This window comes from Prionailurus viverrinus, chromosome C1, assembly GCF_022837055.1.
Source record: "Prionailurus viverrinus isolate Anna chromosome C1, UM_Priviv_1.0, whole genome shotgun sequence".
Taxonomy (NCBI): Eukaryota; Metazoa; Chordata; class Mammalia; order Carnivora; family Felidae; genus Prionailurus; species Prionailurus viverrinus.
In genome coordinates this window covers 6,490,957-6,508,047 of record NC_062568.1, presented here as the reverse complement: position 1 = coordinate 6,508,047, position 17,091 = coordinate 6,490,957, and the positions used below count along the sequence as shown (strand labels likewise).

At 41.8% G+C, this 17,091-nt stretch overlaps 1 protein-coding gene across 10 annotated transcripts in view; it reads right to left on the bottom strand.

The window, feature by feature from the left end:
* Positions 1–17,091, bottom strand: part of COL4A4 (collagen type IV alpha 4 chain) — a 135,498-nt gene that overhangs the window by 108,805 nt on the left and 9,602 nt on the right. For all 10 annotated transcript variants that reach the window (XR_007154992.1, XM_047872283.1, XM_047872288.1 and 7 more), the window contains exons 3-5: positions 7,932–8,090; positions 4,714–4,756; positions 286–363 (exon numbers count right to left, since the gene is read on the bottom strand). Coding sequence is in view for 9 of the 10 variants with exons in the window: in XM_047872283.1 (XP_047728239.1) it covers positions 286–363; positions 4,714–4,756; positions 7,932–7,987 (177 nt within the window). In the remaining variant the exon portion in view is untranslated. The remainder of the gene's footprint in view (positions 1–285; positions 364–4,713; positions 4,757–7,931; positions 8,091–17,091) is intronic.

Here is a 17,091-nt window from a genome sequence, read left to right as displayed (position 1 = left end):
TCCAGACTCTGAGCTGTCAGCACAGAGCCAGACACGGGGCTTGAACTCATGACCTGTGAGATCATGACCTGACCGAAGTTGGGAGCTTAACCAACTGAGCCACCCAGGTGCCCCTGCTCCCAACCAATGTTTCAGTGAACATGACATTATTGTTGACTCTAGGTAGACATCCTACAGCAGATCTCTAGAGCTAACCCATCTTGCATAACCAAAACTTTATGCCCACTGATGAGTAACTCCCCATTTCTTCCTCCCACTGCCCATACTGATTTTTACATCACTTACCCGAGACCCTTTTTCAGGAAAGCACTGGCAAACTGAGCAATCTCTTCCTCCGCAAGGCCCAATAAACTTCTTTCCACTCTGGAAAGTGAAGCATCTGGTTTAGTAAACTGGTATTCCTTGCTTAGCTGGGTACACGATATTTAACTTATAACAAGCATCTCGGTTTACCTAACTGATGGGAATTCCACAGTATACCTTTACCTTGGAAACCTCGAAAAGAAAACACTCATGTTGATACATAAAAAGGCAAAGAACTTCCATTGTGGCTCGATAAGAGTGTGAGAAAAATAAAAGTTTACATGAGCTGGCATTGAAAAAAGCTCCCTTCTGAGGCCACTTTTTTTTTTTTTTTAGCAAGAATCTTCTGTGATGTCCTTCTCCTGGCAAGACCTCATTTACTAAGTTGTGAACAATCTTAGAGTGTAAACTATATGATTAGGAAAACTGTAAGGACACAATGGTGTCTCACTTCAATTATAAACTTGGCTGCTTTTCAGGACGCTCTTGCTTCCCCTCCAGAACCATCAAGTCCTTCCTGGTCACTGCTCCCGTCACAGCCTTGGATTTTCACACGAAAACTGTTTCCTGCAAACTGCTAAAACTCCAAGATGGTTCCTCTAATGTGTCTCTCAACCAGAAAGCTCCTGAACTTGAATAAGGTGAGCCCTTCCCCACTTCTCACTAACCTCTCTCCAACATTCTCTTTAGAGAGTTTCTCCACATTCACATGTTTTCTTAACTTTCATGCTTCTTCCAAACACACACACACACACACACACACACACACACACACACACACATGCACACACACACACGCTCTTTAGGAAGAATCAGGCCCTTGTTCTCACAAATCCTCATTGTCTATATCCAGAGTCATCTGTCACTTCAATACAAAAGCATAATCCCAGAATAACTGTTTCCATAAGTAGATCCCTTAACAACAAAACAGCCACCATGATGCACCTGCAGTGACAATGACAATGAACACTGACCATTCCTTCAGAGCCTGGGGCGGTGGGTTGGGAAGAACTAGTGGCAAAAACAGCTCTAGATGCTACGAGCTGAGAGTGTGGACAGGAATATCAGAAAGGCACCAGGGATATACTTCGCCTAGTTCATGATCTCGCCTGGTCCAGCCCTCACTGTAACACTTATGTATTACCCACACATTTCTATGACTGATAGATCTTTTTACATTCAAGGCTATAAACATGAGTCTTTACACCAAAGCATAATGGGGAAACATACAACATTTGAACCAATACTCACAGTTCAGTTGGAAAACAAATATGTATACCTACACACCAATGTACATAAGTATGCATGGAAGGACATACAAGCAGGTGTACATATGAATACACACATGTGTAATCATACACATATATATGAGTATGTGTATGGGAGGAAAAAGGATCTATCCCGAATGTATTTATTTTTCAGTCACACAACTTAGACCTCTTTTTTCTAGAAAAAAAAATATGCTCAGACACATCCCAAAAGAAAAATCTTTAAATTAAGCATTAATAAAAAAAGACATTTTTATAAACAAAATTCTTTAGAGTCATTGAAAGTATATAAGAATGTGAACCTTTACAAGAGTTAAGTTAAAAAAAAACTGTATTTGAAGTTTCCAAAATAGATGCCTCTTGAGTTTTGAGTCACATTGTTATCTATGAATGCAGAACCATCAAGTTCAAAACTCTGATAAGGTGACGAAAAAAAAAAAAAAGGTTAAATGCCCAGGTCCAGGACATCATGAAAACACTTTAAAGCAACTGGTCTGAATACTTGGGTTCATTTAAGGTTGGGACTCATTACTATGTGTCCAGTGAAATATCAAAACAACCAGAGAAAGAAGGTCAGTTGATTAGCTGGCTTGATAATAAAGACAAGTTTGTTCTTTTATTGTTTTTTTTTTTCTTAATTGTGCCAACCATCACAGAGATGTTTGTAGCATCTGAAAATTACATTTCAGGAAAGAATTGGTGTAAGATAAATTAACAGATTCTAATTAAAAAAAAAAAAACAGGGGCGCCTGGGTGGCGCAGTCGGTTAAGCGTCCGACTTCAACCAGGTCACGATCTCGCAGTCCGTGAGTTCGAGCCCCACGTCAGGCTCTGGGCTGATGGCTCGGAGCCTGGAGCCTGTTTCCGATTCTGTGTCTCCCTCTCTCTCTGCCCCTCCCCCGTTCATGCTCTGTCTCTCTCTGTCCCAAAAATAAATAAACGTTGAAAAAAAAAAATTTAAAAAAAAAAAAAAAACAGAAATAGTCACATATAAAGCTTTGGTACTGATAAAAGAAAAAAGCAAGAGGTAATTTTAGGCTCTAAGAAGTTTTTGTACGTTAGATATAGCCCAATAAATACCACTTTAGGGGAGGCATTCATAGAGGGAAAATATGTGCCACAAAAACAGACTGTATGAACCCATTTGAAAAAGATAAATACTATGGCTCACACCAAGGCAACATTCAAAGTATAAACCATATTCACCGGAATACACTGATGTTCTCCAAAACTAATGTCATTCTTCAAAGAGGAAAAAAAAGAAAAGTTCCTGTTTTAGCCCAGATATTTTTTAAACAAACGTATGTTGAATAAAATGTTTATGAGGTACGTTATTAATTTCTAGATTAATAACTGGTCCTACATTCATACCTCTATTTTCTTTTTTGAAAAACAACATTTGCATATGATAAAAAATTCAAACAGGGCAAAAGAGTATAATGGGGAAAGAAATTTTCTTTTCCAGCCCAGGCCCTCCCATTCCCTCACCTAGAGGCAATCACTCTCCTCAATCTGTTTCTGGGTAGTTATGAGCACTTTCACACCAGGAACACATATGCACACACTCACATACACACACGTGCATGCACACCCACCCACACACACACTTTTTGGTGATTTGAACCTTGTTTTATTTTTACCCAAATGGTATATTTCTCTGTACCTTGCTGCCTTCACTTAGATGCCTTCAAAGTCATTCCAAGTTAATAGAATCGCTCTTCCTCACATGAAGTACTTGTTTAATCTGTCCTTCTTGATGGGCCGTTAGCTACCTCCCTTCGTTACTAAACACTACAATATTTTTGTGTGTTTTCTTTATGCGCAAGTCAGTATAAACATATATAATAAATTCCCAAAAGGAAACTTCCTGGGTCAACAGGATTACACATTTGAAATTCTGAAGGATAATGCCAAATTGCCTCCCATAACTTTTGCATCAATTTATATCACTATCTTTAAAAGACAACTATAGTATCGCAACTTTGGTGTGAAATCTCTAATATCTCTGCACAGCACAACCTGATAGGAGGGTCCAGGCTAGATGAGTCTTTGTTTCAATAATTTTTTTTCCCACGTATGGAACATAAGAAACAAAGGAAGTGAAATTTAAGACTCTGTAGGCTCTTCTAATGGGGCGGTGGCGGGGGAGAGAATATAATACAAAAATAAACTTAGAGAAATCAAGTAAAAAGAAATCCAGACACATATCTCAGTGTGTTTCCATTCTTACTTCAGATGATGCTCTCAAATGCATGGGACTAAGTGGTACACGGCATATCATCCTACTTGGGGAGAGCTTCTGATTCCTCTCTGGTCCTGACCAGTAGGAAAAGGAGAACAGAAAGCAACTTTCTATTTTGATTTGCCTTGAAAAGACCCATGTTAACTGAAATAACAGAAACTGGATTGGGTAAATCCAAGCCAGAGAGGATGGCAGATGGGCACGTGCTCACTAGGGTGACTTAACCCGTTCAGTTATCTCAAGATCTGAGTTACTGGCAGTCCATAGCGTGATTTCCCAGAAATGTCTGGGGTTGGGTTTAATAACTCAGATTCCTCAGTGGGAAGCAGAAGAAAGAGATCTTATTACAGAATATTCTAGGCTTATCCTTCTCCAGAGTTAAAATGTTCACATGTAGGGGCGCCTGGGTGGCGCAGTCGGTTAAGCCTCCGACTTCAGCCAGGTCACGATCTCGCGGTCCGCGAGTTTGAGCCCCGCGTCGGGCTCTGGGCTGATGGCTCAGAGCCTGGAGCCTGTTTCCGATTCTGTGTCTCCCTCTCTCTATGCCCCTCCCCCGTTCATGCTCTGTCTCTGTCCCAAAAATAAATAAACGTTGAAAAAAAAATTAAAAAAAAAAAAAAAAATGTTCACATGTAATCTTGTATTTCTTGATTTAATCTTGAAGTAGGCCAGCCGCTTCCAGCCCCCCTTCAAAAAAAGATTTTAACACAGGGTAATGTTATAAAATGAAGAAATCCCCAATACCTGGGCAATTTGGTAAGCAGTTTTGAGTGTGGAAAAGAAACCTTAGAGTTCACCTAGTCCAGCCTTTCATTTTACAGATGAGAAAACTGAGTCCCACAGACAAAAAGGCTTATAACAAGAATAATGCATGCAATCAGAGCTAATTAATGTACTTACCGCATATACGTGTTGTACAGAAAACAGGATAAGTATAAGCAACCTACGAAACAGCAAAAATGCGGATTAACATAAACTGTTCATTTTCATGCAAAACAAACTAAAAAGAGAAAGAACAAAAGAAGAAATTCCAGGCTTTTTTTTTCTAATAGGCCACTGTCATCAGTGACAAGATAAATGTTACTCTCTCTCTGCTTGTCATCATTATCTTCCCTCTTGCTATTCAGTCAAGAAGTACTCACACCCCTTTAGTGGGTCCTCACTGGGCTGGGTACCCTGGGGACACTCTGAAGGTGAGACTGGATGGGTAGATGAGGGAATGGAGATGACTCTCTGAGTGAAATGTAGATGAGTGAGGGAAGGAGGCAGCTCAGTGTATCCTGGATACCATTAAGTGGAACCAACTGGAAGGAGGGAGGAGGGAAGAAAATCTAATGGACTGGGGAGATGATTTGGAAAGGAAGGAAAATAATATGAATCAGCTAGGGAAGAGTTAAGTGGTTCAGGGTCTTGTAAGGGAGGCAGAAATCCACTGGGGATAACATCATAACTATAAACAAATTTTAATAGAGAAGAGATACAACCATAAAAGACCATTGTTATGGACCAAATGTTTGTAGCATCTCTCTGCCCCCCACTGCCCACAAATTTATGAGTTGAAATCCTCACCCTTTATAATGGTACTAGAAGGTAATGCCTTTGGGAGGTGATTAGGTCACAAGAGTGGAGTCCTTATGAATGGGATTAGTGCCCTTTATACAGGGACCCCAGAGAGCTCTCTCTCCCCCTCTTTCCACCATGTGAGGACAAACCAAGATGTCGGCAGTCTGCAACCTGGAAGATGCTCTCACCAGAATCCACTGCACTGGCACCCTGATCTCAGACTGCCAGCCTCCAGAACTGGGAGAAATAAATTTCTGTTCTTTGTAAACCCCCTGGTATGGTATTATTCCAGGAGCCCAGTCTGACTGTGACAACCACTAAACATTCACATACATCTGCCTTGGGCTTATATTGGTCAAAGAGCTTTCATATTCACCATGTCATTTAATTCTTAAACAGCTCTGATGGATTTGGGGACTCAGGTCACATCATTCCCAGGGATGAGAGGAGAGCTGCCGTCCAGCCAGACTCAGGCTGTGATTTCCCGCCAGCTCTGTCCTTTTTTCTAAGTAGAGTCTTCTGTCTGAAACCCACGTCCTAAGTGAGCCTTCTTTCTCCACACTGTCCCCCTCTCATGCTGAAATGCTGAGAAACATTATAGAAAGCTGCAGAGTCGTGCCTCTGGACGAGACCCAGACTAGGAGATTGGGGACTGGGGCAGGCCGAGCCCATGCTTACTGGCTACCCCACTGAGGTCTTCCTTCTCCCCAACCCTGCTGTTGGAGTTCATGACAATGCCAACAAAGGTAAGGCTGGCATTTCAGTGAAGCATCTAAGTAATTAAGAGAATAAAAAGTTGAAAGATGTGTTAAACATGGGATAAAATGTTTTAAGTCAAGTATTTATAACTACCGTTTGCTAATTGGGCCCTTATCACTTTGGACATTTGTAAATAAGTACATGTTACATCTCATACTGGTTTTGGCCATCCCCATATATATAGTCTCATTAAAACTGTAGTTAGGGATGGGGATGCCCGGGTGGCTCAGCTGGTTAAGCATCCGACTTCGGCTCAGGTCATGATCTCACAGTTCATGGGTTTGAGGCCCACATCAAGCTCTGTGCTGACAGCTCAGAGCCTGGAGCCTGCTTCGGATTCTGTGTTTCCCTCTCTCTACTCCTCCCCCCACCCCTCAAAAATAAATACACTTAAAAAAAAAAAAAACTAGGGGCGCCTGGGTGGCTCAGTCGGTTAAGCGTCCGACTTCAGCCCAGGTCATGATCTCACAGTTAGTGAGTTTGAGCCCCGCGTTGGCCTCTGTGCTGACAGTTTAGAGCCTGGAGCCTGCTTCAGATTCTCTGTCTCCCTCTCTCTCTCTGCCCCTCCCCCACTCATGCTCACACTCTGTCTCTGCCAAAAATAAAGAAACTTAAAAAAAAAACAACTGTAGTCGGGGCATGTTTTTTCCACATTTTGCACAAAAGCAAACTGACCCAGAAATGTTGGGCAATGTCCTCAAAAGCTTCCTGGAAGGGGGCAAGGACGGATGCCGTTCGGATCAGTGCTCAACCTCTCTTGTCCTTCCTTCGCCCTGTCCTCTGATAGTTCCTCCTGCTGCTGTGTGTATTGAAAAAAAGGCAATTCTTTTTTTCTTTTAAAAAACCATTAAAAGTAAGACTATTTTGCAGTTTCCTCCCCATCCACTCCAAATAAGTTAGATTCTCCTGTAGCCCTGAAACAAATCCATTCTTCCTACCACTCTCTCATGCATACATATTCATCGGCCTCAAAACTTTTCTTATTTTTCACTATTTACGACGTTGCTGTCTTAACTCCCAATGTCTTTTTTGGTCCCTTCTGACAATAGCATGTTAGTTTCCTACCAGCCCCATAACACATTACCAAGAACTTGGTGGCTTAAAACCAACAGGAATTTGTTATGTCATGATTCTCCAACATGGGTCTCACTGTTGAAAATCAAAGTGGGGGCAGGGCTGTGTTCCTTCTGGAGGCTCTGGGGGAGATTCAGTGTCCTTGTGTTTTCCAGATTCTGGAGGCTGCCTGCATTCCTTGGCCCCTGGTCTCCTTTCCGTCTTCAGAGCCAGCAATGGCTGGTCACGTCAGTCTCGTCCCTGTGACCTGTTTCCATTGTCACATCTCCTTTGCCCCTCACCCTCCTGCTTCCCTCTTTCACTTCTAAGGACCCTTGTGATTACACCGGACCCACCCAGATAATCCAGAATAAGCTCCCTAAGGTCAGCTGATTAGCAAGTTTAATGTTATCTACAAACATAAATCCCCATCACCTGTAACAGACTGTATTATCAGGATCCAGGGATTAGGATGTGGATACCTAAAACCTAGTAAGAGGACAAGAATCTGCAGCCTTTAGATGAATGTCTTTCCCATTGGCGATGATGTGGGTGTAATTCAGGGAGAGTAGAGAGAACTGGTGTTTAATAAAAATGAATCACAAAATAGCAGGCATAATGGATAGGTTTCTGGAACACTTTGGCCTCTTGACACATGAAACGTTTAGACAATTCATAACTGTAAAACCAAATTTAGGAGAAATTATTAAATATAAGCAAGTTATCACACAGAGGACACTCACCAGGGATCTGTGGCCAATGGCTTGATCCACCTGAATGAGCACTTTATTGACGCCATGTGCCTGGATTACTTCACAGTCAAGTCTTGGTACTTAAAAAAAATTCTGTCAGGTTTCTCTTCTCTTCCAGAAGACTCTCACTTGTAAGTGGGGTGCTATGTCCTAGGTTTAAAGTTTGTATATGTTAAATATAGATATATCTCTTAAAACACAATATGCTTTATAATGTTGAAAATAATTACTTTCATTATTCGCAGCAATGGAAATATTTTCTAAGGGGGGAGTTCAACTTTTTTTGACAAAACAATCTTAGTGGTAATAAAACTGAATAAATACCAATTTTTATTCTAAGAAATAAAAACACTCTCCAGTTATTTGTGTCATAAATATATTTTTGAGAAATGAAATATAGATGTATATAATGCTTGTATAAAAATTATTGCTTCATTTTGTTAAGAGGCATTTTCTCCCATTTAACATTTGCCCTTGAAAATCCAAGTTAAAATTCACTTAAGTGCATTTTTTTACTTTTTGGAACTAGGAATGGGACCCTTTAGTATAGAAACATATACTTTTCACGCACACAGCAAACACATACGAAAATATTTTTATGTCAAATGGTTTCCACAGTTGTGGAAAACACTTTGATGGTTCCTCAAAAAGTTAAATGCAGCATTACCATAAGACCCAGCAATTCCACTCCCAGTTATAACCAAGAGAATTGACACTATATTCATGCATAAACTTGTACATAAATATTCATAATAGCCAAAAAGTGCAAACAAGCAAAACGCCCATCAACTGATGAATGGATAAGCAAAATGTGCTACTTCCACACAAGAGATTTGGCCATAAAAAGGAATGAAGGACTGATACATAGATGAACCTTGAAAACATCATGTTACGGGAAAGACACATATGGTATGATTTCATGTCTATGAAATAACCAGAATAGGCAACTCCACGGAGACAGAAAGTAGAGTAGTAATTGTCAGGGGTTGGAGGAGAGAATTGGGAGGTTTCTTCTTGAGACTATGGAATGTTCTGGAATTAGATAGTGGTGCTGGTTGCACATGAATATACTAAAAAACACGGAATTATGAACTTTAAAATAAGTCAAACAGTGACTTTATTTTGTGAATTTTATCTCAAAAAAAAGAGAAAACATATGATTCAAAAAATTCTATATCTTTGATTAAAAAAGGTATAGATATTATATAAAAAGACCTGGCCTAAAGGAATGTCTTGATGTTGAAATGTCTTCAAATGGAAATTTTTTGATTTCTGGATGAAATCTGGATAAACTAATTCAATGCTGTGTTCATGGAATACCAGTTCCCCATGTAAGTGGTAGAACAACATTCCTTTATACAGTTTGAAAGTTAGGTAGAAGAGGAATCACTTTGAGGGACCAGATCATTTCCCATCCCCAAATCCATCATTCAAAACAATGTTTTTTGGGGCGCCTGGGTGGCGCAGTCGGTTAAGCGTCCGACTTCAGCCAGGTCACGATCTCGCGGTCCGGGAGCTCGAGCCCCGCGTCGGGCTCTGGGCTGATGGCTCAGAGCCTGGAGCCTGTTTCCGATTCTGTGTCTCCCTCTCTCTCTGCCCCTCCCCCGTTCATGCTCTGTCTCTCTCTGTCCCAAAAATAAATAAACGTTGAAAAAAAATTTTTTTTTAAAAAAACCTTTTTTTTTTTTAATTTTTTTGTTTATTTATTTTTGAAAGTGAGAGAGACAGAGCATGAGTTGGGGAGGGACAGAGAGAGACACACACAGAATCGGAAATAGGCTCCAGGCTCCAAGCTGTCAGCACAGAGCCCGACACAAGCCTTGAACTCACAGACCTCGAGATCATGATCTGAACTGAAATAAGATGCTTGCTTAACCAACTGAGCCACCCAGGCACCCCTCCACATTCATCATTTTAAATGTGTTTTTTTAGCTGCATACTGGAAGAAAATCTCAATAAAACAAATTATTGATTTAGAAGGAATACACAAATTGGTTTGAATCATTCAAAAGGTACTCCATTGGGGCACCTGGGTGGCTCAGTCAGTCAAGCATCTGACTTTGGCTCAGGTCATGATCTCACGGTTCATGAGTGGGAGTCCCGCATCAGGCTCTGTGCTGACAGCTCCAAGCCTGGAGCTTGCTTCAGATTCTGTGTCTCCCTCTCTCTGCCCCTCCCCCGCCCATGCTCGCTCTCTCTCTCTCTCTCTCTCTCTCTCTCTCTGTCTCTCAAAAATGAATAAACATTAAAAAAAAAGGTACTCATTATTTTAAACAGATAAGAAATAGTCAAAAAATTAAAGAAAACCAGGGATATTTACATTTAACCACAAAATAGATACATCATGCAATTAATCTCTACGCATATTGTGATAAAGGGCGTACAAACAGGGATTTTATTAAAATAGAGTGTTTTTGCAGTCACTTTCAGACAAGAATGCCTGATCATGGTCCTAACACTTAGGAGTTTCTCAATACATTTTGTAACTGAATGACCAGATGGCTGGCTGGTTGGGTGGATGGACAGATGGGCCAATCCGCAGAAATCCAACTGGTCTCCCATTAGTGAAAGGACATCGCTAATTGGGAGCAGCCAATGCACCCTCATCACCATGCACTTAGTAAGCTCTGTGACAATAGGGATTTTGTCTCTTAATTCACCATTATCCCCAGGGCCATAATCGTGCCTGGAATAGAGTTGGAGCTTAATATATATTCATTGGATGAATGAATTTACAGAATATACTTTGGGCTAATCAAATGTATTTAACGGAGAATGTAAGATAAGGCCAACTTTGAATACACATGAGGTGATGGAGAAAGGAAGAAAGAGGGCCATGGAAAGAGGGATCGTTACAGCCTTGGGGGAAGTGGAGAGGCATGGACACTAATTACACCTTGGACCTTCTGCTAAGAGTGCTGGGCACATCAAATCACTTCCTTCACCACAATTCAGTAAGGAAAGTATTAGTTCAGTTGTGAAGGAAAACCAGCTTGGGTCAGTTTAAGTAACTGGTGCAAATTCACAGGGCTAATAAATGGTAGACGTGGGGGGTTTTGACTCCAGTACGGATCCCTTCTGCCATTCGACACCTAAGCATAGCAGGCTGTAGATGTCTGCTCTGACACTCCCCCTAAGAATGTTTTTTAAGTTACACACACCCCCTTTTCATTTTTTACGAGTTAATATCTAAACACTTTCATCTTCTCTTTAAAGGTGCTAAGAGTATAATTTGGAACATTGTACGTGGTGACTTATAAAACAAAACGAGTTGCAGCCCTACTCTGACATAGCCAATGGACCATCATAATCATTCTAAGGATGGTTCTTGCCACCATCAGCTTAAAATATGTGCACAACAAGTTCTCAACCAGCTAGAAATTTTACCTCATTTTCATTCTTGAACTAATATTTCCATTTCATCCCCCACGTATATCCTAGTGCAGCGTATTTTTATACTTGGAAATTCTTATATAGATTACCTTACTATGCTTCTCTGTGACAAAAATATGTATATAAATTATTTTTTTTATTCCCTATGATCACAAATCTCTAAGTCATAGATGTTTTTGCCTCAATGTGTTTATCATTATGATGATAAGTGGTATATAATCCACCAAAACCAAATAAATTAAAATTTTGATAAACAATTATTGAACACGTTACAAATGAAATTTTACTGGAAATGTACTCGGCAATGAATGAATTGGGGATTTCGGTTTCTCAAAGAGTTTATTTAGCCCAGATCAACAAATGAGATCTGGTCAAGAAATGAGGTGGGTCAAGCAACAGTCCTCCTTCCATTATAATTTCTAAAAACTTTGAATTCTAATAAATCTATTCACAGAAACAAGACTTTGTGAATGGAAGGAATTTCTTCTATAAATGTCATGCAGTTCTTTGAACTTCTCCTAAATTGTATGCCAAAAGCAATACAGAATTTATCATCAAGAATCATTTTGAGTGATCTACCACCTGATAAGTCTTACTAGAAACCACCTGGCCCAGGGATGTGGAACCCAAAAGGTGGAATGTTCTCTGTTCTCAGCACCTGCATTTACGCTGCCCAGCGTCTGCCTCACAGACAGATCTTGCCTTCGGGGGCGGGTGGGGGGGGGGGGGCAAAGCAGGGTGGGTGGGGGCAGAGGGGTATGCTTCTCTGGTGAAAACCAGCAAAAGGAAAAATTGTAAAAGGCGGTGGTGAGAACATGAAGCAAAGACCCATCTTCAGACAGAACAATTCTAAGAAAGAATATGATAGCAGTTGAGAATCTGCAAGTTGATTCCTTGACTTCATCTTCCAAGCTGACTGCACAACTCTTAGGAATCATTCTGTCTCCCAAGGGCGTATGTACCTCAGCTTGAAGACCTCTGCGCTCCAGGAGCTGCCAGTGGTAAAAAACTGCCTTGTTCACTGTTTGACCTGGAGCAAGCCTTGGATGAGCACGTGCTGAATCCCACACGTCTGTCGAGCCCAAAACTAGCCATGAACAAGTCGTGGAGAATTTATAACTGTTCTCCTAACTAAGTCACCACAACAGCTGAGCACGTGATGCTCAGGGCCCATGTGACGATCAGCTTGCACCGTGAGCATCGGTGTTCTCAAAACGCAGTCACACAGGTAATCCACAGCAATCCGAGAGGAGTTTCTTCGTTGCAACTGCCTGTGTTAAGAGCATAAAAACTTTTGTCTCAACCGAGCTTCCAACAAAACAAAAATACTCTCTCGCTCAGAACAGTGTCCTTCTAACCTACCTTCTCAAAAATACATGGCTGTCATCACATAGGACTGGCCAAGGCAGGGAGTTTCCAATGGAGTCTATCATTATTAGCAAAAAAAAAAAAAAAAAGCTTTGCAACCCAAAGCGCTACGCCTATGCCACCAAGACATATGCAAACAATGCAAACAGCTGCTTTGGGAGATTGCCTACCTAGGAGACTTCTGCCAAGGTTCTGCACCTCTCAAAGGACATGCTTTAGTTTGTCAACTGTTATTCTCAGGAAGGGAGCATTCTCCAGGGGCTGCTGTGTCAGGGCCCACTCAGGTCCCGCCTTCAGCCCAGCTAAGTGAGGGTGTGGCCAGATTTTCATCACCCAGCCACGTGGTGGAGGAAGATAACCACCTGACCTAGAGGCAGCCCAACCCAGAGCTTGACCTAGAGCTCTGGCTCAGGGCCAGGGGATACTGCAAACTGGATGGCTCCTCTCAGAGACAGGATTTAGGAAAGAGAAGAAAGGGGCTGGGGGAGGAAGACGCCCCAAAGGAGAGTCAGACATTCGAAGGCTGAAACAGGTCTAGGAGAAGCACAAGCCTGAATTTAGAGGAAACAGATATCCTCAGTAATCATAAAAAAATGGGTTTTTAAGAAAGGAAAATGTGAAAAGAGAAATACTGATGGTCCATCAGAGAATGAAAGACTAGCTCATTCCCAAGAGCTGCCCCATTTCTGATGCAGGCTTATAGTCTATTCCCTTTATCTGAGCAAACTGACCTGTCCAGCCAAGTCTGATGAAAAGCATTGCTCTGTCCCCATAGCTGGTCCCAAGGCTGGACACCCCAACAGGAAGCTCTCTTGGAGGTTCCCCCAGAGGATCCCCCAGAAGATCTCCTCCAAAGATCCTGGATCTCTGAATATCAGTCTCGTTCAACAACCATAGTAAGGTCCACAGGCTCTTTCCCAGCCTGTATTTATTTCAGTAAGCTCTAGCTTATACAGCAAATATCATTAGCTTCTCTTTTTCCAACTCCCTGGGCTGATTTTTTTTTTCACTCCTTTATGAACGTTCCTGGACTCCAATTCCCCTGGGACTCCTCATGAGTCTTTGCTCGATGTTTTCCAAATGCTATGTCTGGGAACAAGATCTGAGACCTTCTAAATCATTATTTCTACTACGGGGAATTTGTTTTCTCTGCAACCCAATCTTGAAAAGAAATACACCCTGCTTGGGTTCTCATCGACCGGGGGATGGGAGCAGGGAATGGTCAAGATTACAGGACCGGATAGCAGGAGACTGAGTATCAGAATCTTCCAGTCGCAAAAAGGTAATATAAGTATGATGTCTTTTCTTTTCCAAAGTAACATTAAGTCTTTGAGCTTTTTAAAATAATAATATTTTTGTTCTTTCAGTGAAATGAATTCCTATTAACTTAATATCTACACGTTCTTTCTTTTGACCTTCTGACACTGAACTATCTGAAGACTCTCCAAGGTGAAATTTTTCTGATAGTCTGAACACCTATTTGTATATACCTTTATCTTTCCAAAACAGAATTCCTAAAGGCTCATCTTTGCAAACAAGTAAGAAAAGGGCCTCGAAGGGTAGAAAAGTGCTCCCAGAAAAAGAATGACAATGCTGTGTCCACCTCAGTGGCCGGACATCTCCTTTCGAAGCTTACACTTCCCATGTTAAGAGATGACTCAACCTTTCCCCAACATATAAGCTGCTTATTTGGTTTTGGTATTTAGAAAATCCCATATTCTTGGGTTGACTCTACCTGCAGACGTTGAAAGAGTTCAGGTTGGTTTGAGCTTTTTAGCAAAAACAATCCATCTCAACAAGTAAGTATCACAAGGCTTATAAAGCAGGTCATGAATCTGTGTGGTCCATGAACCACTGGAATGTGGTTGGAGCTTCATGTTCTCTGAGAAGCAACACGGAAAAACTTTGAGAACTACTCAAGTAAATTCTTGAGAATGACTCTGAGTTCCAACCTGACTAGCATGCTGCTGGATTACGGCCAATCCCGCCCCCACCTTGCCTTCCCTGCAGGTTCAGTTGAATTGTTTAAGAGTGCTATGGAGTCCTCAGTTGACCTTGGAGTTGAATCTGCCAGTCCAAAGCCAACTGGACTATATCTCAGCTAACCTACTATTCTGCCAACATAGGCTTTTATTATCATTTTCTCCTTGAGGACTCCTCCCAATATCAACAGAAAAGTTGACAACAACCATAATAATGTCACTGCTTGGGAACCGCATGGAGGTGATATATGCTCTAAAAATACACAATGGATTTTCAAAACCAGATGGGCCCTTCACCTTCAAGCTAAGAATGACATTCTTGACTCAAAATGCTATATGTCTCTTGTCAAAAACACTAATCTCCCAGGTTTCTCTAGGTCTGTGATTTTCCCCTCTGGGCAGGGCCGGGTGACTCTATCTGATTTCTCTGGACCTTTCAGACCTCTGGGAACTGCCTTTGTGTTGAGCTCTGGCAGTAACACCCCATAATCCCAACAGGCAGGGCCCACCCGTACTGTGAGGCTGACGTGTGCCTTTGGTGACTTCTCCCCTCCTCCACAGAGACAATCTGCCTTCTTCTCCTGGTCCATGCATCTCACAGTTAGGGATAACAGCAGGTTCTGGAGTTAGAAAGCCTTGTGCTCAGATCTTGACCACTTAGCCTTGTAACCCTGAGCAAGTACATAACTCCTCTGAGCTTCTGACTTCTCAGCATGTGAAATTAATCCCTGAGAGAATTACATGAGTCTACACTAGTGCCTAGCACAGTGCCTGACATGTGGTGGTGGCTCAAAAAATGTTTGTTTCCTTCCTTCCTAATACCCTGTAGGAGCAAAAGAGCTCCCATGCACAACATATTAGAGAAGGGTTAGAAAATTGGGAACTGGAGGCCCGGGCAAAACTCAGGAAGAGGCCAAGATCGGTCTGGAGAGGCAAGAAGATCTGGGGGAAAGAAAAGAGGAATAAGCTATGACAGTCCCTCCCAAAGTACCTATTAAACATAAGGACAGGGGCGCCTGGGTGGCTCAGTTGGTTGAGTGTCTGACTCTAGATCTCGGCTCAGGTCACGATCTCACGGCTCGTGAGCTTGAGCCCCACATCTGGCTCTGCGCCGATGGCGTGACAGAGGGATCCTGTCTCCCTCTCTCTCTGCCCTTCCCCCACTCTCTTGCTGTCATTCTCTCTCTCTCAAAATAAATAAATAAAAATTTAAAAAAAAACATGGAGAGAGAAATTATGGAGGGAGATGAAGAATCTTCAGTTAGTGGAGAATCACAGAGTTAACATAAGTTGGAGAAGACCTTAGGAAAAGGCTGGCATTGGGGTTTATCAACCAGAAAGACAGGTCCTTCTGCTATCACTGTTGCTGCAGTTCCCTCTAACCCCTGCCCCACTACACACACACACACACACACACACACACACACACACGCACACACACACACACACACACACACGCACACACACACGCACACACACACTTCTTTGCCCTCCTTCTCCTCTTCTGCTTTCCTTTCTCCTCCTCTTCTCCATCACCACAATAGTCACCAACACCACGACCATAAGAAAGTATAGGGGCACTTGGGTGGCTCCATCAGTTGAGCGTCTGACTTCGGCTCAGGTCATAATCTCACAGTTCCTGGGTTCAAGCCCCGCATCAGGCTCCGTGCTGACATCTCAGAGCCTGGAGCCTGCTTCGGATTCTGTGTCTCCCTCTCTCTCTGCCCCTCTCCAGTCTGCACTCTTCTCTCTCTCTCTTTCAAAAATAAATAAGCATTTTTTTTTTTTAGAAATTATAATGAGCAGCATTGCCAGAGGACCACCTATATGCTAAGCACTGCTAAGGGCTTAACACAGAGCTACAACCTTCACAGTAACCCTGAGTTAAATATTATGATTACTTCTTTTACAAGTAAGTCACACACGCAGTAAGTGGCATACCCAGGATTCAAACTCCAAAGACTTCCTTATTAGCCATGACACGACACAGCTTCAAAATTCATGAAAATTCATGGATGAGTTTCAGGAATTCATCTCTAAGAACAACTTTAGCCTTCAATAATAGCAGCAGCAGGGAGAGTCATTTCTGAATGTAATGGGAACACTATGCTACAAAGACATTCAGCTTCCCATGAAACACCGAAAACTTGAATTTTTCTTGTGTGAAGGTCTGTATGTTTGGCATCGCAAATCTAGAAACTTCTATAGGACAGTTGGAAATCTTAAAGGTCATCGTTTCTCACTAAAACGTAGGAAAGTTGAAGATTCAAACATTTAAGGTAGCCATGTAGGCGAAAGAAAGAAAGAAAGAAAGAAAGAAAGAAAGAAAGAAAGAAAGAAAGATTTCACAAAATGTGTCCAAATGAACTTTAAAGGTAAACAAAGTAGGGTGAGTGTGCAGTTGGTTC